This window comes from Mandrillus leucophaeus, unplaced genomic scaffold, assembly GCF_000951045.1.
Source record: "Mandrillus leucophaeus isolate KB7577 unplaced genomic scaffold, Mleu.le_1.0 Scaffold316, whole genome shotgun sequence".
Classification (NCBI taxonomy): Eukaryota; Metazoa; Chordata; class Mammalia; order Primates; family Cercopithecidae; genus Mandrillus; species Mandrillus leucophaeus.
In genome coordinates, this window is record NW_012103321.1 from 3,496,239 (window position 1) to 3,517,513 (window position 21,275).

Sequence of the window (21,275 nt, forward strand, 5' to 3'; positions counted from 1 at the left end):
AGTCTCGCTCTGTCAACCAGGCTAGAGTGCAGTGGTATAATCTCAGCTGACTGCAACCTCCAACTCCTGGGTTCGAGCAATTCTCCTGTTGCAGCCTCCCAACTAGCTGGAACTACAGTCATACGCCACCATGCCCAGCTAATTTTTGTATTTTTAGTAGAGACATATTGGTCAAGCTGATCTTGAACTCCTGACTTCAGGAGTTGGCCTCCCAAAGTGCTGGGATTACAGGCATGAACCACCGCACCCGGCCTAATCTTAGTTTTCTGAAGAAGTCATTATCTCTGCAGGCTGGGCTTTTCAAGTAGCAAGCCATGGAAAAAAGACCTTTACCACTTCCTGTTTCTCATGATTTGATATTCTGTAAGGTTGACACAAGACAAAGCAACCACAATCTGTTTTAATGCACAAAGAACATGAACCAGGCCCTATCTTGCAGGTAGCCACCCTCGTAAGCATCTCTCTACAATCCTTGTCCATGATGAAACTTTAGATAAAACCCTAAAAACTCTTTGCCATTCAAGCTGGTGATTCCTGGGGTCATGCTTGTTCACAATGGCCCACGTGGGGGGTCAGGGCCTTGTCGTCAGCCTGAACACAGGGCACAGAGCAACAGCAGGAACCAAGCACCTCCCAAAAAATAACCTAGTTGCTTCATTGTCTACACTGGGGTTAATTTCCTACTTACTACAACCATATAAGTGTCAAAAGAAAAAATATGCTGTATTTACAGACTATGTGTATTTTTGCAAGTTCTTCAGTGTTTAATTGTTGCTAAAGTCATTTGGGGTTTTTGACACAGATTCTATTTTAGTAAGATAAACTCAGCATAACCCAGCAGTGCCAAAGATGAATTCCTAAGGTAGATGACTAAAATAAACCAGCAATAAATATTGGCTGTTGGAATGGGAATTATATCTCTGTGATGTAGACACAGCATTAATGACTCATTTTCAAATTACAGTCTCCTGGGGATTATTTGTATCAGGGATCAGGGAAGAAAGAAGTCCATCTCTTCTCCTTTTAGACAGCAGAACTGAAGAGGAATATGAACCCATTAGGCAAGGATGTTCTTATATCTATTCAGCCAAGAGAGATATAGGCCCTGGAGTTCCACAGGGAGTTAACTTGAACAGGCTGCATTGAGGCTGATGTAAGGCATTGATAGAAAAAATACTAGGGGGCGAGGTGACTGATTCTAGGGATAGTTTTCTCTCGTTCCCCTACAGGCAGAGGGCGCCACCAGGTTCACCTAAAGCCTCTTGTGTGGCATGAATTACCCTATCAGTTACACTGGGTGCTGCCCTGTTCCTTTGCTGCTTGGAATTAGTGGACTCTTTTAGGCCTCCTTTACTCCCTAAGGTCAAATTCTGATCTTTTGGCCCCTGAGGCTGAGTTTTACAACTTCTCTGGTGTACCAGAAGGTGGTCTGAGGTAAAGGTTAGGCTACAATTTGGGCAGGACACAAGCTGAGCTTGACTTGGTCTCGCTTGGCTGGACTGTGCAGTCGGAAGGGGCTGAGGCTTCCGTGGGAGTGGCTGGTGGAGCTCCACAGGGAGCCGGTCATTTTCTATTTTCCACTTTTCCAGGCATTTGGGCTCATGAATAGGAAGGGACAGGGTGCCAAATTCCCTACCACAAATGTGGCAGATAACAGTCCTTGGTCGGGCTGGGGTTCCACTACGAGCTTTCTTGAGGCCAGTAAGATGATCAGAACTGTTTGATTGTGGTGCTCTGGCACCCTCACCCTTTGGCTTGCAGCTTCTCTGATGAACAAGAAGATTATCTGGCAAGAATGTGCGGCCACAGGATTCACAGGGCAGCAGCTGAGCCTGGGCACTCTGAAATGCAGCCTCATTACTTGCCTGAAGACTGTAGGACCCACTGCCGCTCAGAGACTGTGGTTTGGAGGGTTCTGGCCTTCTCAAGTGCTTGGGCAACTTACTGTTTTCAATATGCCACTTCTGCAAGCACTGGGGTTCATGAATGGCAATTGACTGGGACCCAAATTCTCGACCACAGATGTAGCATACCCGGAATCCAGGCCTGCGGGCCGGGATCACAGGGGGGCTAAGCTGGCTTTCCGATATAATTCTTCGACTTGACGGTTTTGATAGTATCACAGTCCCAGGTCTCTTTTTCTGAGTGTCTGTCTTAATCTTTTCACCAGGATTAACACTCTCTGTTTCTGGCAAAAGGCTAGAATAGGAGTCACTAGAGAGAAACCCAGCTTGGTTGATAAGGAAAGTGGGTTCTTTAGAATGGTGAAAAGTTTGTTGTAACTTATTGGAAATTCTTTTCTTCTTTCCTCTTTCCATTAAGAAAGATGTCTTTCTGTAGTGCTTGCTCTGATTTCAGGCCAGACTCACTCTGGGCTTCTGCTTAGAGTGAAGGTTAGTGAGGTTAGTTGTCCTGGGGTTCACACTGTTGCCAGTACCTTAGCCCCACAGACCATGACTCAGAGCTTCATTGCAGGACAGCAGTCTGGAATGTTGGAAAGTCCTCATTAAAGTTGAGATGTCTGCAAGATCTGTGGAGGGGTGTGGGAGACATAAGAAGTTATTATGTATACACACACATACACACATATTTGGGCTGTAAACTGATAAAGGGCCGTAGTTTTTTTGTGTTTTTCTTTCTTTTTTTTTTTGCTTGTTTTAAATATTGACCTTGTATACTTTTTGACTAGCATAATAACCAGCATATGGGATTTGGTCAATAAACTGACATAAACCTGAGGAAATCTTCCATCATCAATTGCACTATCACTGTATTAAAAATAGTGTTCTGCCCAAAAAGTTAACTTGACAATGACAGCACATCATAGATACAGATGAGGCAAACCTACAGAGGCTGAGACCAGGGTGGTAAGACCATAGAAGAGAAAACTGCAAACTGTGAAAATTAGATTAATGAAATCAGCAGGTCATACAAAAAGACCCCCTGGGCCCCACAGAAACTTCCACTACGTCAGAGATCCTTAACTTGTTAGTGACATGGATTCCTCTGACAATTCTGAGTAATATGTTTACAAGCAAAAAATTAAAATTGTTGCTATCACAGGTGAAATCAATTTTACTGAAATAATTTGTCAACTGTTTCTAGTTGTGATATACATTTTAATTGAGATAAAGTTGTATCACAGACTTCTTGAGTGTCCATGGACCTGAAACTAAGAACTCTTGCAGAAGAAGTAATTCAAGAATGAATCTTAAGAGGATTATCAGGATAGCCCTCAGAGGGACATAAACTTCTTGTGACACATCATGTATTCACTTTTGTTTATTATGGGAATAGAGTATTAATAAGTGGAGCTATAATTCTCCAGCAGAGTACAGCCTAGGCTGGCACCCATCCTGGTGAGATATCTGCAGATCTTTCATGGAAAGATGATACACAGATGCTGCTTGAGGCCCTTTTTTCTTAAAGGTATCATACCTACTTTCTTGTTTTATATATGTATGACTTCCAAATATTTTTAAAATATAAAACAAAAGCACTGGATTCCCCAAGAATCCCCACCAGAAGAAGTGGCAGCTTAGATACCCATTTATGGGAAGAATCCTAAATTTTTATATTGGGAAAAGTCATGAGTAAATTTTACCATGGGTTTATAATCTGGCTCCCCAAAACGATTATTTTCAGAAGCCTCAGGACCTTTTTCATTTCCTGAAGGATGACCCAGATCAGGGTGATAAACTCTAAGGCATCCGTTCTTAACCACAGAAGGAGCAGCCCTGGTGTGAAGCTGGATCCTGCACATCACTGCAAACACTTCAGTTTGGGCAGTGCAAGGCCAGCAGTCCTGGGAATATGGAAACCCCGAGCACTGGACTTGATAAAGAACAAAAAGAGCTGTGATCTCTGTGCCCAGCTCCTGACTTAGGTGCCAAGAAAGGTCTGAATCCTTGCCTTTAAGAGTATCAGATCAGGTCTGGCAAGGAGAAGGAAGTTATTCTTTATTTTGACAGATTTTAAGACAGTAATGTTAACAGATGTGACAAAAGTACGTGTTGGCCCCAGAGTGGCCAGCCTAGAAAATGAAACAGAGAAATTTATCACTTGATTAGTACCATCTAAAAGAGAAAGTAGATCTATGGAACATAGGAATAGGGTAAAATTATTTCATTAGGTTTTTAATCCAGCCCATGGGTTATTTCCATAAACCACTCTGCTTCATTGGCTCTGTTCACTGAGGAATTTTAGTTTATCGTTTTCCTTGATACTAGGAAATTGCAGACACTAATATGATTTAAGAAGGCAGATTAGAAAAATCAATGCAATCACATAAGCCTCCTTCCCCTAAGTTTTCCCTGTCTCTGTCTCTCTTCCTCTGTCTCTGTCTCTCTGTCTGTCTTTCTCCCTCTCATACACACACACACACACACACACACACACACACACACACACGAGTCAATTCTGTTCCCAGCAGATTAGAATACTGAGAAATCTCCATGACTTTCCATAACAACCCCTCCATCTCCCTTTTGATAAGGTAAGAGAGGTAATATTTATTGAATACCAATTATGTGCCAGATATGGCACTGATGTTTTTGTAAATGTAATTTTAATTAATTGTTAAATAATTATGAAGCAGGTATTATTATTTCAATTTTATAAGTAACGAAAATGACTCAGAAAAGACAAGTAATTTGCCCAAGGCTGTCAGTGTCTAAATGACAGAACTGTGAATCAATTCCAGCTCTCTTTGGCTCCAGTATGTGGCTCTTTCCATTATTCATTCTGCCTAAATTCCTCCAGCAGAGCTTCTTCCCTTTAGTTTTCATCCCTGTTTTAATGTACTATCCATATGCCTCAGGGAAAGGTAACTAAGCTCTTACCAGCTGTTATGCTTCCTTTTAGGAGAAAGAAGAGGCAAAGAAAAGGAGGGCAGACAAGGCACAGAGGAGAAGCCTCTGAGAGGGACAAAGCAGAAGAGGGAGACTGGGGCTACGGAACACAATGTTTTCAATGTTAAGTGACAGGGACCATTTTTTTTCAACTTTTTTTTATAGGTTTGGGGGTACATGTGCAGTTTGGTATATGGACATATTGTGTAATGCTGAGGTTTGGACTACACATGAATCTTCTATCTCCCAGGTAGTAAGCATAGTACCCAATAGGTAGTTTTTCAGCCCTCCCCCCGCTTGCATTCACTGCTGTCTGTTGTTCTCATCTTGATGCCCACATGTACTTGACATTTAGCTCCCACTTATAAGTGAGAATGTGTGGTATTTGGTTTTCTGTTTCTGCATTAAGAATCACTTTTGCCAGGCCAGGTGCAGTGGCTCACACCTATAATCCCAGCTCTTTGGGAGGCCGAGGTGGGCAGATTAGCTGAGGTCAGAAGTTCGAGACCAGTCCAGCCAACATGGTGAAACCCTGTCTCTACTAGAAATACAAAAATTAGCCTGGTGTGGTGGCAGGTGCCTGTAATCCCAGCTACTCAGGAGACTGAGACAGGAGAATCACTTGAACCCAGGAGGCAGAGTTTGCAGAGAGCCAAGATCACGGAACTGCACTCCAGCCTAGTTGACAAGAGTGAAACTCCCCCCCGCCCCCCAAAAAAGAATCACTTTTTCCATATACAGTTGTTTTCTAGATGTAGTTTTTCCTGAGTGATGTGCAGTACAGAGTCTTGTCTTAATTTCACCAATATCTTCAGAAAAATCTACATAACCAGCAGAGGTAGGGACCAGTTGGGGGAATGGGGCAGACCACCAATGAATGTTGTGTTTTGTGTTTCTTTATCATGGGCACAGGGTAAAAGTGAAGGCTGCCCCAAGAGGCCAGGTAGTGCTCAGTTTGAAGCCATGTCACCATTTTGATTAGGGATAGATCTTACCGCACACAAACATTTGTGCACTGCAAATATTTTCTCTGCAGCAAACACGATGAAACATCACAAAACGTCCATTTGAATCTTCAGCTTTTCTTTTTCTACCATCCCTTTCCTCCTCCAACGTTCTCCTGAAATTTTTCCCTTATTGTGACTAAAGGTATCAAAATATGAAAGATGAGGTAGCTGGAAGCCAGTGAAATTTTTGGGAACTTAGGTGTCTTATGGAGAAATGCATAATGTTTCCGCCAGTGACTGTGCAAAGGCAACATGCCACGGCACAGCAGTGTTGGTTGCTCTCCCTTTATAAGTTAGCTCTAAAAGCAAAAGTACTGGAAAATACTAAATACATATACTTAAATCACCTAAGAAATTGGCCTGTCACCCAAAACATCATAAAGCAATGTTGCTGGTTTATAAAGAGAATCACTTTGCAAAGCCAGACAGTTTTACCTCAAGCATCTCTGGAGAATGTTCACTCAGTTCGCCTGGATTATTCGTTTTGACCATATCTGCACATAGGACATTTAAAGAATGTCTTGGAAGGCATCACTTTTTATCAACATGATGCCATTTTTCCATTCTCTTCAGGGTTCATGGGAAGGGAGAGACAAACACACAAAGATGAATGTAATAACCGTGGAAATCCAAAAACCATCTTGGCATTAGAAGGTGTCTCTCCAAAAGAGAAGGAACAGAACACAATCAAAAGTGTGATCATATCTTTTAAAAAATAAGCTAGTCCTTTGAGGATGAGTTCCTGTCCTTTGCAGGGACATGGATAAAGCTGGAAACCATCATTCTGAGCAAACTATCACAAGGACAGACAACCAAACACTGCATGTTCTCACTCATAAGTGGGAACTGAACAATGAGAACACTTGGACACAGTGCGGGGAACATCACACATGGGGACCTGTCGTGGGGTGAGGGGCATGGGGAGGGATAGCCTTAGGAGAAATACCTAATGCAAATGACGAGTTAATGGGTGCAGCAAACCAACATGGAACATATATACCTATGTATCAAACCTGCACGTTGTGCACATGTACCCTAGAACTTAAAATATGAAAAAAACTAGTCCTTTGAAACAAAAGAAATATGGTGGATACATGATATGACCCCTTCTCTATTAGTATGGAATTCAAATTCTTTAAATGAACAAAAATATAAATAAGAAAGATGGAAGTGGGGCTGATCGTGGCTCTGGCAAGATTCTAAAAGAGAGGAGGTTCATCTTCAATATTCTTCACCCACCCCATTCAGTAGCCTCCACTCTCCAGCCTAGTATTCTTGTATGCTCACAGTCTGTCTTACCTATGAAATCTTGCTTTCAAAAAGGAGCTGATGGACTCATTAACACCAAGGCTTATAATTGATGAGGTAATGTCCCTTCCAATGTCTGGCAGAGACAGTTATTTCCTTACCAATAGCCATTCTACTCAACACCCTCAATTAATAGGCCCCAGTTTTCAGCTGGGCACATCTACAAGCTCCTTTGTAGTTAGTGAAAATATTGTGTGGAACTTGTAAGAATAATTCTTGAAAAGATAGAAGAGAACAACTGCTTCTCTTACTTTCCTTTTTATTGATGCTTAGAAGATGGATGTGATGACTGGTGCTTTAGCAGCCAGTTGAGAACAGATTTCATCTATGTAACCCTTGATATGACAGAGCAGAGACCTGCATGGACTTGGGTCCCTGATAATGCTGGAACCATCATAGAATCCCTGGAATGCCTTCCTTGGACTTCATTTACATAAGAAAAATAAATTTTTATTTTTATTTTAGCCATTTTTAAAAGTCTGTTATTCACATAGAAACCTAATAGTAATTGAGAGATATCTGTATTTTAATAGTGGTGATTAGCACAATTAATTCTAATAATGTTATTTCAAATTTCAGAATTTTTGATGAAGGAATTTTTTTTGAGGGAGTAGAGGTTTGGGTACAAAATTGACTTATTAAATATGTACTTCTTAAAAATCAATAATTCAAATTGATACTATAAATACTGGATCAATGGTTCTTATGAAATTGATCACAACACTTCCTTTTTTAGAGATTCTTTTAAGTGAAAAAATTTAATGACTATTTTTTCTAAAAATAGCCTATTTTTTCCACGAGCTTCTTAAAGAGCTAGCGGAGAGCAATATTGTGCCAGTTGTTAACTTATTGTCTCTATACTCCCAATCTTCTTTATTTAGCTTTACGATACGGGTACTGGGACTCTGCACAGCCTGTTTCTGCTTTGCAAGCTGGCTCTGTGTTATGCTCTGCCAACAGGAATAATGGAAGGAGAATGCAAGAATTGGGGAGCAAGAGGGCATTTAATCCTTTTAAAGGCTTCCTGTGTGTGTGTGTGGTCGCTGTGAGCATTATTCCAGCAACACTTCTCTACTCCTAAAGTAGCAGTTCTTTTCAACAGCAGCAGCTGAATCCAACCAAATTTGTAAAACCAGACGAACTGACCCTTCCCCACCAGATGCAATCACCAGCCAGTCTGTGTCCCCTCCTTGGAGATCTGATTTTCAACTCCATCTTCTAAGTTTCTAAATTTTAATAATTCAAACGATGTAACAACCCTCAAAATACAAGTAATAATAATCTGTGATATTCAATCTGCATATTACTTAAATATTGCAATAAATATAAATGCAAATTAATTCTTCCATAGCATCTTACAAAATAAGACGCTTGCCTGAACTTTAATCCTCAACTCATTCAGACCACTGAAAATGCATGTTTGTTATTTTTACGCTATCACCGTGCTTTAAGAGCTAGAAAGTATTGTTCTTCCATTTTCCAGTAGCTGTACAAATTTCATAAGGGAAACCTGCTGTTCTAAGCATGCTTGTATTTTGCTAAATTTTATATGACACTCTTCACCTGCTGACCCCCCAGCCATAAGGCTACCACTGCCACAGAGGGAGCCACAGCAAAGCGATCCTACTCATAGACCAAAGGTGACCAGGAGCGTTGAGGGCAGCCGGGCAGCTCATCTGGCTCATTCTCACTGGTTCTGCACACTCTCTTCTAGGCAGCATCTGGTCCCGTGGCATCTGCAGACCTTAGCCAATCTGATGTGAGTGGGAAAGGCCATGTGAGAGCAGCTGGGACCTAGAAGCAGTATGGTTTAAGAAATATAGGGGCAGCATTTGAAAGGTAAAAAGTGGAAGCATTTTCATAAAAGCCACTTAGCCTGAGGCATGGCTTTGAGAAAATATTGGCATTTCTAGACTGGTTATAAATAACTAATGAAAAAATTCCTTTTCTTTGTCTCTCCTTCACTATGAATAATTTTAAGCCAAGAAAATAAGTTCTTTCACTTTCATTCAATCTATGAACATAATACTCTATGGCGTTAGAAAAGCTATGAAAAAATTGGGAGAAATGCACTCTTTGTGCTTCTAACTAGAGCCCTCTGCAAAAGGCATTTTATGTTGTTAAGGCTTATAATATCACTCTATGAAAACTATTGTTAGATCAAGCCTGTAATTTTCACTCTATATTGAGCATCCAAATTACAGAGTACCCAAGAGTCATGAATGCCACACAGGTATGATCATATAATTGTAATATTGACATTTGCAGTGGTGGAGCACTGGTTCTACAAACTGTCAGTAGAATCACATTAGAGGCCTATAATACATAGAAATTTAAAGGATAGCCCAAAAAAGAAAAAAAGTGGAAAAAAAAAAAAAGAAAAAAGTCTTCAAAGGAATTTCACATGCCATATTTTCTCACATTTAGGATAATTTTATTCCAACAGAATAGCTCTATACCAATATGTTTTTTTCAAGATTTTTTAAGCATTGGCTCACAGGCACATCTGGTCCATAGCTATGTTCTTTTTAGCCTGCAGAAAGTCAAAACTGCTTGACTTAGTTCCCATTATTTTAAAAGTGGGAGACGTCGCATAAAATAAGAATTTTTGGTTTCTCTTGAAAAGTGGAAGAGCTGGCCGAACAGAGCCCACATTCCTGTGTGGCAACATCCAACATAAGCTGATGGTGAGTAAGAGCTGTGCCTGTAGCTCAGAGAGCCAGCCTTTACTCTTCTAAAGCTTCTCACTAGTTGGATTCACTAATTTATAGTTCATGCTTCTTGCTTGAAAGTGTCCTGTGGGGACATTTTTCTTCTTAATTAAATATTGAAAATCACTTCAAGGAACTGAGAATCCAACTGAAGTCTTATAGGATATAATTGTTATAAACACAACATATTTATTATTAAATATTTAGAATATTTAGAAAGGAATCTTCCGACTGAAAGTAGATTAGGGCTGAAATGCTTTGGTCTAGGAGGGAGGATAAAATCCAAGAAGAAAAGACAGAATCAGTGACCTAAGAAGGAATTTTCATAAGTTATCAAAGGGTTATAGAAGATGATATATACATAACTTCAGAGGAAAAAATAAAGCTGCCAATGTTTAGAACAGCTACAGGTGGGATTATAGAAGAAAGAAAAAGAAAAAAGGAAAACACAAACAGACAAAATTGTGTTTTGTGGACCATGTAAACTTTTTAGAGGCATTCCCATAATGATCTATTGATCGGTTGATATCATAAGAGCTACTCTTCTATTTAAGCCAATGGACCTTGCTTCACCATTAAATGACCTCCCAGATGAGGACTGTTAGATGTTTTATATTATTAGTTTAAAGAACTAATTAAAAGAACCATAAATAAGCTCTTAGCAATATAGACCATAGTTGGGTTGTAAAGATTTGCTCTGGAAATACTTTATAAGAGAATTATGCTTCCTCATGGGGATTACAGGATTTGGTATACTTTTTCTTTCTGCCAAGCTGTCCATTTTGTCAAGAAGTAACTATAAATTAGTTTGAACTGAAAATGTATAGGAACAGTACAGTAGCCCCTTCTCAACCTAGAATGAGATCTATAGCCATCAAGTGTCTAAAATGGATATATTATGGTTTTTAAACATTGGATGGAAAAACCCACAGATAACCATATTTTAGTATCTATGTTTTAAAAGAATTGCAAATAGATGCATATGTTTGCCAGCCCCCATTATGTGATATGTTTGCACAGAGTTCCCAGTGTCTTTATACTCTTGATTTAGTTGAACTCAGTGTGACAATTTTGGCACAGACTTCTGAGCCACACTGTGTTAGTATCAGAAGTGTGGTCACTTCTGTGTGTCCAGGTGGAAACAAACACGATGAAGAATATAGTTGTGCATGAACAGAGCTGCTAGGCCAGGATAAATTGGCATAAGAGAGATGGGCTCACTGAATTCTGAAGGAATCTTTCTAACACATCACCAACTTACCTTACCGGGGTCTCAAAGTTGTGCCTTATTTCTGTCCACCTCCAGGAGGTCAGTGCCTCCTGGAGCCTGGCTAACACTTACACTGATTATCAATACCATTCATTACAGACATCAACACCCTTTGTTAATAATGTGCTCTCCACCCAAAGCTGTTTCTGAGGAAAATGCCTGGGAAGGAAGTCAAAAATAGCAGGGTCCATAAGGCAGGCAGGGCTTCTGCTGTGTGCATGAATGAATGTGCCTCTATTTTCCGATATGCTCGCCATGACGTGCCTGGCGGTGACTCTGGAGACCTGGTAGCTTGTATGTGCCCACAAACTGAAGGCTGTTTCTGAACATGGGCTTTTGGTTGCTGTTCTCCCCACATCTCTCATCCTTCTATGTGAATAAGTCATCAAAATACTATTGTCATACCATTTGACATCGCTGAATCATGGCAACAAGGCACTCTTTCATGGGCCACATAGTTAGAGCTCACTGACGGTTCAGAATCCTCAGCCCTACAAATTCTCATTTCCCAGGAAAGCTTATATAAAATATTCCCTGCTGGAGAAAACCACCAGAATAAGTCTCCTGGTGTCTGGGGGAAACTTGCTCATTCTTTGTGTCCCCAGACCCAAACAACCATGCAATGTGGTGATGGCTCATTTAAAAACCTCTTCAGCTTCTAGTTTAAATTTTTTTGTGGTTCAACATTTATTGAAAGCCTCCTTCTACCCCATGACCAATAACTCTCAACTGCCTTGTTCTGTTTGCCTTTAGTAAACACAAAGGTCACATGTATATTTTAAGTCACACATAGGATTGGAAATATTAGGATATTGGGTGGGAAGAGTTTAATTTAAAATCAACTTTGTGGATGTTGATGTTTCCTATCTTTCTTGTGTTTTCAACAGGGTCTTTTTTCCCACCTCTGAGTTCTATTTCACTTTGTTTCATTATTTCCACTATCTATCTGAGCTTTAAGTTTAGGACAACCCAACAAGAATACCCAATAAGGACAAGATGCCATTAGAAAGAGAGTGAAGAATATAGCATTCCGTGGTTGACACCACTGCTAACGTCCTCTGGATTTTCCATCTGGCTGGAGAGAAGGCAATGCCAACAATTCCAGCTCACTACTGGGAAAAATGTGGCTTATATTTTAACTTTGTTATATTCTGGAGAAAGCAGCATTAGAAGTGAGGGTCCCAGTCTAATCACATGAGTCATCAAATGTGGAGAACTTCTTCCCCAGTCAGTGAGAGAGAGACAGCAGCAGAAAAAATTTGAAGTGTGAAAAGGCCTCAATTAGCTGTTCAAAGAAGGAGTCTAAGAGCCAAAAAAATGCAGGCACCTCTTGAAGCCAGGAAGACCAAGGAAATAGATTCTCTTCTACTGCCCCCAAAAGAAAGATGATCTTGCTGTGAGCTGGGTGTAGTGGTTCACGCCTGTAATCCCAGCACTTTGGGAGGCCGAGGTGAGAGGATCACTTGAGATCAGGAGTTCAAGACTAGCCTGGCCAACATGGTGAAACCTCATCTCTACAAAAAATTAGGCAGGACTGGGTGCAGTGGCTCACACCTGTAATCCCCGCAGTTTGGGAGGTCGAGGTGGATGGATCATGAGGTCAAGAGATCAAGAACATCCTGACCAACATGGCAAAACCTCGTCTCTACTAAAAATACAAAAATTAACCAGGTGTGGTGGCGTGCTCCTGTAATCCCAGCTACTCAGGAGGCTGAGGCAGGAGATCGCTTGAACCCAGGAGGCAGAGGTTGCTGTGAGTCAAAATTGTACCACTGCACTCTAGCCTGGCAACAGAGGGAGACTCCATCTCAAAAAAAAAAAAAAAAAAAAAAAAATAGTCAGGTGTGGTGGTACACATCTGTAATCCCAGTTACTCGAGTGGCTGAAGCATGAGAATAGCTTGAAACTGAGAGTTGGAGGCTGCTGTGAGCCGAGATTGCGCCATGGCACTCCAGCCTGAGCAACAGACTGTCTCAAAAAATAAAATAAAATAAAAAATAAAAGCTGAAAACACATTTCCATTTTGTGATGTCATTTCCTATATGAAATCCCAACCTAAAATTGATCTCCCATCCTGCTGTGCCATAACACTTGTGTGTAACCCCATTAAATGTCCCCTTGGCATCAGTAGCTCATGGTCATTGCTATTTATCTAGCTCATACCCATTCCGTATGCTCTACATAAACATGAGCAAAGCGAGGACAAAATTTGGAATATACTGTCAAATAGCACAAGAACATTGGAGGTGCTGCCTGTGGTATACACACACATGAGTACAATACATACACATGAGTGCAAATAAAATCGAGGTGTCAGAAACCTCAATTTTATTTGTACTCATATGTGTGTATTAAGCTCTATATAATTGTATCAACTGTTTAATAAATATCCACTACTTCTGTTTTTAATGAGAATTTATAACATTGGTAGCATCTGAATTTTGGTTGGAATTAAATTTCAACATGAATTTTGGAAGGGACAAAACATTCTACCATAACACTTAGGGTTTCCAATTCCAGGGTCCAGAAGAGTGCTTCACCTGTGAGGGTCTTGTGTGATGGTTTGAGGTTAGCACAGCTTCTAGGTAGGTTAGCACAGTAGGAATTCAGAGAATTCCACTGTCCTACGTTCATAGGATACCAATAATAGGCATCAGGAGCATCCTCTTTTTTCACTCTTCTCCTTTACCTTTCCTGTCCATTGTGCTTATAAGTCCTCTCTTCAAAGACCGCTCCATTAAATGCAAATATGGAAAATAATTCCTAAGCTGCCTTAAAAGGTTTTTTCTTCTTTACCTTGAGAAATAATAAGTTTACTCTGGATCCCAGGGCCAGAATGTGCAGACGTAATGTCATGTCCTTATTTCCTTTCAACAGACATTAACAATTTCTTAATGTTTCACTTTTATTCAGTCACTACTCTTTCTTCCTAATTTAAGTGTTATAAGCTGGTTTTCATCTACTTGTTCATCATGTTCCTTGTTTTCTAGTTTTTCAAATACCAGAATCTTATAGTACCATAATTGTATGGAAAAAAAATGCATAGAATAGGCTGAACTACCTGAAGACATTATGAAATCAATATTTGAAAATTCATACATTTAGGATTTTTCCTGTAAATGTCATGAAATAATGGCAATTTTTTAGGTCACAAATCTTGATCCTTTTTAGTCGACTGTAAAATTCCAGGTACAAAATTGACAATAAAATAAATTTGATTACATGAAAAATCATTACATTTTTAGGGAATGATAATGAAGCCTGTTTCATATAGGCAAGGAATGGATAGTGTTCATTTAAGTAATTTTAGCTAAAATAGCATTCCTGTGCTACTTCTGGGATCTCTGTTGAAAACTTTATTTGGAAACTGCTTAACACCCATAAGTGCCCCAATAGTTCAAATAATAAAACTCTATTTGACATGGTGTTTTACATCAGACACAGGTTAACTGAAGGGGAAAATGTGGTTTTAATTTTTGTTGATGAAATGTCATATGTTTCCTATATAAGATAGTTCACTTGGAACTGAATAGATAAAGCAATCCAAGATTTATCTGATTTTAATGTTTCACAATCATTTAGTATTTCTGAGTGGAAATGCCATGAATGGATTCAAGGAATGTTATTAACTTTTATTACCCATTAATGATTTTTAAATGAACCAAAATGGAAAAAGTCTTTCACAAAATAATTATATATTTTTCCATTCTTTCAATGGATATGTATACTTGATTGTCAAGAAAATAGAATTTTGTCAGTTATATTTATTATCACCTTACTGAGGACTCTGCTTCCAATTGTTCACACACATGAATACACATACACATACACACACACACACACACACATACACACATACATCATAGACCTTATACATTCCTCTCCATATTTCTGCTGGGTCAAGTGGATGCATTGATAATCAATTTTATAATCTTCATTTAGTAATTAATCCATGCCACAATACCAGTCGACACTTATGATATATGGTGATGATATGCTGGATTGTAACTAGGTCATATGGTACTAATAAGGACAATTGTTGGCTGAGAGTCTAACTGAAACTTGAGATTCGAGTCTTTGCCCAATTGCGTTTTTCTTCTATTTCCAGTCCTCACTACTCTTCATTTTGCTCTCTGTTCATTTCACAATAATTTCACTAAAATAACCTCTTGAACATATCTTTGAACTTGGCAGAAGTCACACTGATGGTGAGGCCAGGCTGAGAAGATCATGAGGATGTTTTCCTTTGCCTCAGCTCTTCAAGTAGATTCCCTGTCTTATTGTGGGTTTGCATGTGAAATGTAGGGTAAGGAATTAGACAACGAGGGAAAAGGGAAAAGGCACTGACAGACACTCTAAACAATATTTAGCATGTTTTTGTTTCCTATGTGATTACCCATTAATAATTTGGTAGAAAAAAATCTTATCTTATTCTATCATCTTCTTATATTTTCCTTCTGCTCCCCTTCTCATCTTAGTATTTGCTGCCTTTGCATTTTAATATATCTCCTTTCCCATGTTTTTTTACTCCTGTCTTCATTCTACCCATCTGATATTGGATAACCTCTTGTGATATTACATTAATTTATGTAGAAGCATTTCCACATCTAGCATTGAAGTGATTGGTTATTCCTTTCGACTGTTTTGCCTGCACTCGTAAATCTAATGCCAGGCAGGTGAACGGGCGTGCCTCCCATCTGTGGGCTGTTTCAACCATGTAGGTGAAGAACCACTTCCGCTATCAACCCCCATCTATCTTTTTCAGAGCAGTCACATTTAACTCCTTAAGCTACAATCACAACTTAAACCTCTGTTGCCTAACTGCTCCATGGTTGTCCCACTACTCTCAAAATAAAATCCAACCTCTTGACCTTGAATGCCCCCTGTAACTTTGTACCTCCCTCAGTTTCTGCCTATCTCCTTTTGCTCTCCTCTTTCTGCACTGTGCTCCATCCATGTTCACCTCTCAGTTCCTCAGACAAGTCAAACTCTCTGTCACTCTGGGGGAGATTCGGGGAGGGACTGGAAAGAGGCTTTGCACATGCTCTTGCCATTGCTTGGAATCTTCCTCCAGTTCTTTGCTTGGCTTTCTTATTTTATACTTCAGGTCTCTATTTAAATATTGTCAACTCAGGCCTTTCCAAACTACTTTTTTTTGGGGGGGAGTGGGGCGGGGGACAGAATCTTACTCTGTCACCCAGGCTGAAGTGCAGTGTTGTAATCTCAGCTCACTGCAACCTCTGCCTTCCAGGTTCAAGCTATTCTCCTGCCTCAGCGTCCCAAGGAGCTATTGCAGGCACCTGCTACCACGCCTGGCTATTGTATTTTTAGTAGAGACAGGGTTTCGACATGTTGGTCAGGCTAGTCTTGAACTCTTGACTACTCTTTTTCAAGTAATTTCTCTTCCTCTCTCCTAAACACACACACTTACACATCCACGTGCACCCATACACGTGGACATACACATGCCCATTTATGTTCATTCATGGAACCGATGTCACCATCACCATCATAGTTATGTTCAGTGATGCCACTGTTTATCATCTTTACAGCACTCAGCACCTATGTTTTTGTTTTGTTTGTTTGCATGTATAATATTTGTCTCCTTAAATTGCATGTAAACTTCAAGACAGCAGAGGGTTACTTGCTCTCTACATAGTTATATCCCCAGCACCTAGCCCAGTGCCAGGCACATTGTAGGTCATAACCAAATAAATTTAATGTTGACTGAGCTGAGTGAGATTAGCTTGATTTTATATTAAATTTTTAAACAAAACTGAAATTCATTGTTTATATGAGGAATAAAAACCATAAAGGTGCTTTTGCAAAAGAAGCGTTAACAGACAGCTTTGTAATATTTTCTCAAGTCTTACGCATATGTGACCATTTAACTCTTGTCATTTTTATAAAACTATCTCAAGGAATTAGCATAATAAAAATATTATAGCTTTAAAAGCATAACTATACTGAATCTAAGAGAAATGAGAATCTCTCCAAGGACCACGAACTAGACCAAGCACTATACCTCATGGTAAAGTTTATCAAGTAGTGAGCAACCAGAATAGATGGGCTGGTGCTCCCTAGAGAATGGACCCAGACAGGCACACCAAAGGTGGCCATATGAGCAGCTAGTCACATGTGCTGGGGGCACTTCCTAACTAGGTAAAAAGCTGAAGGAGAATCACAGCGTTTGACTTCCCCGAGCTAAGTTTATTCATACATTGTTTTTCTTGACCACATATGTTCTGAGTGCTAACGACTTTCAAAATTTAATTCCCCTTGGAAGTCAGATCTTTTCTTTTTTAAATTTTTAATTATTATGAATACATAATTGTTGTACATATTTATGGGATAGGTATGATATTTTGATATAAGCATACAACATGTAATAATCAAATCAGGGTAAGTGGGATATCTACCTCCTCAAGCATTTATCATTATTTTGTGTTGGGAGCATTACAATTCTACTATTTTCATTATTTTGAAATATTTACAATAGCTTATTGTTAACTATAGTTGCCCTATTATGTTCCTGAACATTAGATCTTATTCTCTCTAACTGTATTTTTGTGCTCATTAACCAACCCCTACTTATCCATTTCCCATTACCCTTCCCAGCTCTGGCAACCATCATTCTACTCTCTACCTCAGCGAGATCTAAATTATTTTATCTCCCACATTTGAGTGAGAACATGTTCTACTGTCTTTCTGTGCTTAGCTTATTTCACTTAACATAATGTCCTCTAGTTCAATACATGTTGTTGTAAATGACATGATTTTACTCCTTTTATGGCTGAATAATATTCCATTGTGTATATATGCCACATTTTCTTTATCCATTGATCCACGGGTGTACACTTATCTTGACTCCATACTTTGGCTCTTATGAATATTGCTGCAATAAACATGGGAGTGCAGATATCTCTTTGACATACTGATTCTGACTTTTTTGGATATATACCCGGCAGTTAGTTTGCTGGATCATATTGTAGTTCTACTTTGAGTTTTGTGAGGAACTTCCATACTGTTCATAGTGGCTGTACTAATTTACATTCCTACCAACAGTGTACGAGGGTTGCCCTTTCTCCACATCCTCTCCAGCAATCAATATTGCCTGTCTTTCTGATAAAATCCATTTTAACTGAGATGAGATGATACCTTGTTTTAGTTTTGATTTGCATTTTTTTGATTATTAGTGATGTTGAACATTTTTTGACTGTTTGCAGGTCTTCTTTTGAAATATCTATATAGACCTTTTGTCCAGTTTTAATTTTTTTCTAAATAAAAAATATTTTTGAGATGAAGTCTTGATATGTTGCCCAGGCTGGTCTCTAACTTAGGTCCTCAAGTGACCCGCCCACCTCAGCATCCCGACTAGCTAGGATTATAGGTGCATGGCACCAAGCCTGGGTTTTTGCTCATTTTAAAAATGTATAATTTAGTTTTTCACTATTGAGTCGTTTGGGCTCCTTATATAATCTGATAATTAATCCCTTGTGAGATGGGTAGTTTGCAAATATTTTCTCCAATTTATAGGTTGTCTCTTCACTTTGTTGATTGTTTCCTTTGCTAGGTAGAAGCTTTTTAGCTGGCTGTGATCCTATTTGTCCATTTTTGTTTTGGTTGCCTGTGCTTTTGAGATCTTACTCAAGAAGTCTTTGACCAGACCAATGTATGATAGTGTTTTCCCAGTGTTTTCTTCTAGAAGATTTATAGTTTTATATCTTAGATTTACTTTAGTCCTTTTTGATTTGATTTTTGTCTATGGCAAGACATAGGGGTTTCGTTTCATTCTTCGGCATATAATTATCTCTAGTCATCTCCCTTCTAAAGCGATCCCCCCAAGTACCAGGCACTCAAGAAGAACATTTTCAAGGCCACAGGCCTTTCAATATCAATGTATGATTTTTGGAAGGTATCTCATCAGAACTTCTTGAACATTGGAAGAGCTGACAAACTATGGCCCCCAGGATAAATCTGGCCATTGTTCAGCTCTTTTGTAAATAAAGTTTTATTGAAACACAGTCATGTTTATTCATTTATGTTTGTCGTTGACTGCTTTTGCCCTACAATGGCAGAGTGTATGACTTAAAAGCCCTTAACTATTTACCATTTGGGCAAAGACAAGACCATTTTCTAACCTTTCCATTAGACCATTCAAACTAGATTTCATTTTAACGTTAAGACATCAAGTTATTAATCAATGTGAACTTACAGTACTCAATGCAACCAGAATCCTACTAAATGCCATCTGCACAGAACTCCATAAGGCTCCTGTTAGAGTCTTCTCTCAAACAAATGCTTGGCTGCATTGCACCTTGGACGTTCTATTTGCAGTTTGCCATCCTTTTTAACCAATTAACAACTTGCCTTCTGTACATTATCCCTCTCTGCTGCCCCCAACATAGTGTATTCCTATTGCCATATTTGTGTGCTATGATATTTAGAAATTGCTTCTTCAGGTTTGTAAGACTCCACAGAAATCATCACTGATTCCTCAGGAAGGGTGTTTTGGAATGGTTCACGTTCCTCACCATTTACAACTTACATCTAGAATTGCATATAATCCTGAAAATGTATCATTCACCAGATACTCTGAGAAAATGAGTTAAAATAATGTTACATATTTATTCAAATTATGTAGACCCAGAGAAGAAACAGTCATATGGAGGTCTAGTTGGTAAAACAAAAAATTCTCTTAGAAAGAATAGATAATATTTAAATTCTAAAATAAGCTGGAGCTGGGAGCTATGGCTCACGCTTGCAATCCCAGCATTTTGGGAGCCAGGGTGGGAGGATTGCTTGAGCTCAGGAGTTCAAGACCACCCTGGGAAATACAGTAAAATCTCATCACTACAAAATATAAAAGAATTAGCCAGGCATGGTGGTGCACGCCTGTAGTCCCAGCTACTTGGGGTATTCGGGTAGGAGGATCACTTGAGCCCAGGAGGTCGAGGCTGCAGTGAACTGTGATTGTGCTGCTGCACTCCAGTCTGGGTGACAGAGCAAGACCCTTTCTCAAAGAAATGAATGAATGAATGAATGAATGAATGAATGAATGAATGAGTAAAGTAATCTGGAAAAAGCAACTAATAGAAATAATAGTTTACATTTTAGTCTCAAAAGAAATAGGTATCTTATGGAAGTGATAGAAAGATTTGGAAAGGCTGGAAAATATTTTTTCTTAGTTAATATTTGAATATTTATAATTTTCTGTCAATTTGTAAGAATATGTGATGACATTTATTCTGAAGCTTATTTTACTAAGTATAGATTTTTTTCTGTAATTGTGAGAAATATACTGTTAAATAGGAAACAGAGTTGATGTTATAAATAATGTTTTCTTGCAGAAATTATGAACAAATAAATATTCTCCTTCTGCTTTTTCCTGCCTAGAACAGTGTCTGGAATACAGTAGACGCTCAATAAATTATTGAATAAATTAATACATAAAATTAAGTTGAAGTCACATTCTATATTAATGGTCTTGAAAAATACTAATTTTTTTTCACTGGGATTATGATTCCTGAATAAGTTTGTGACTATATTTTTGGCTTTTGCTTATTACAGAATCACTTAAAATAAGGTTGCTGCCTGGGGAAACATTTGGGCAACATGCAAGGAGGATTGCCCAACCTGATTCTAATTCTTGTGTATGGTTCACTAGTAAGCAGTTATGGAAGGACTCAACTTCCATATTTATTTTGAATACTTGTTTCAAGTATTCAAATAATATAAGTTGGCTTATTAAAATTAATATGCCAATAAGGATAGACAAATAGATTCATGTAACAGGATAGATAGTCCAGAAGCATATGGTCAATTTACATACATGATCAATTTATTTTTCATGAAGATGTCAACACAATTCAATGGAGAGAGGAAAATCTTTTTAACAAATGAGAGTGGAACAACAGGATGCACACAGGGAGAAAATATCAACTCCTAACTTTCACTGCACACAAAAATTAACTCAAGATGGATCATGGAACTTAATATAAAAGTAAAAATGATAAAACTTTAAGAAGATAGTATCGGCCGGGCGCGGTGGCTCAAGCCTGTAATCCCAGCACTTTGGGAGGCCAAGACGGGCGGATCACGAGGTCAGGAGATCAAGACCATCCTGGCT

At 39.0% G+C, this 21,275-nt stretch overlaps 1 protein-coding gene across 3 annotated transcripts in view; it reads right to left on the bottom strand.

Annotated features, from left to right (window-relative positions):
- Positions 1 to 739: 739 nt before the first annotated feature.
- The window catches only part of ZNF474 (zinc finger protein 474), a 23,752-nt gene continuing 3,216 nt past the window's right edge, over positions 740 to 21,275 (bottom strand). For 2 of the 3 annotated variants that reach the window (XM_011987785.1, XM_011987786.1), the window contains exon 2: positions 740 to 2,530. In XM_011987785.1, coding sequence (XP_011843175.1) covers positions 1,224 to 2,318 — 1,095 coding nt within the window. In that variant the 5' untranslated portion in view covers positions 2,319 to 2,530 and the 3' untranslated portion in view covers positions 740 to 1,223. Of the gene's footprint in view, positions 2,531 to 6,292; positions 6,425 to 21,275 lie in introns of all 3 variants that reach the window. The other variant, XM_011987787.1, reaches the window with a different exon arrangement.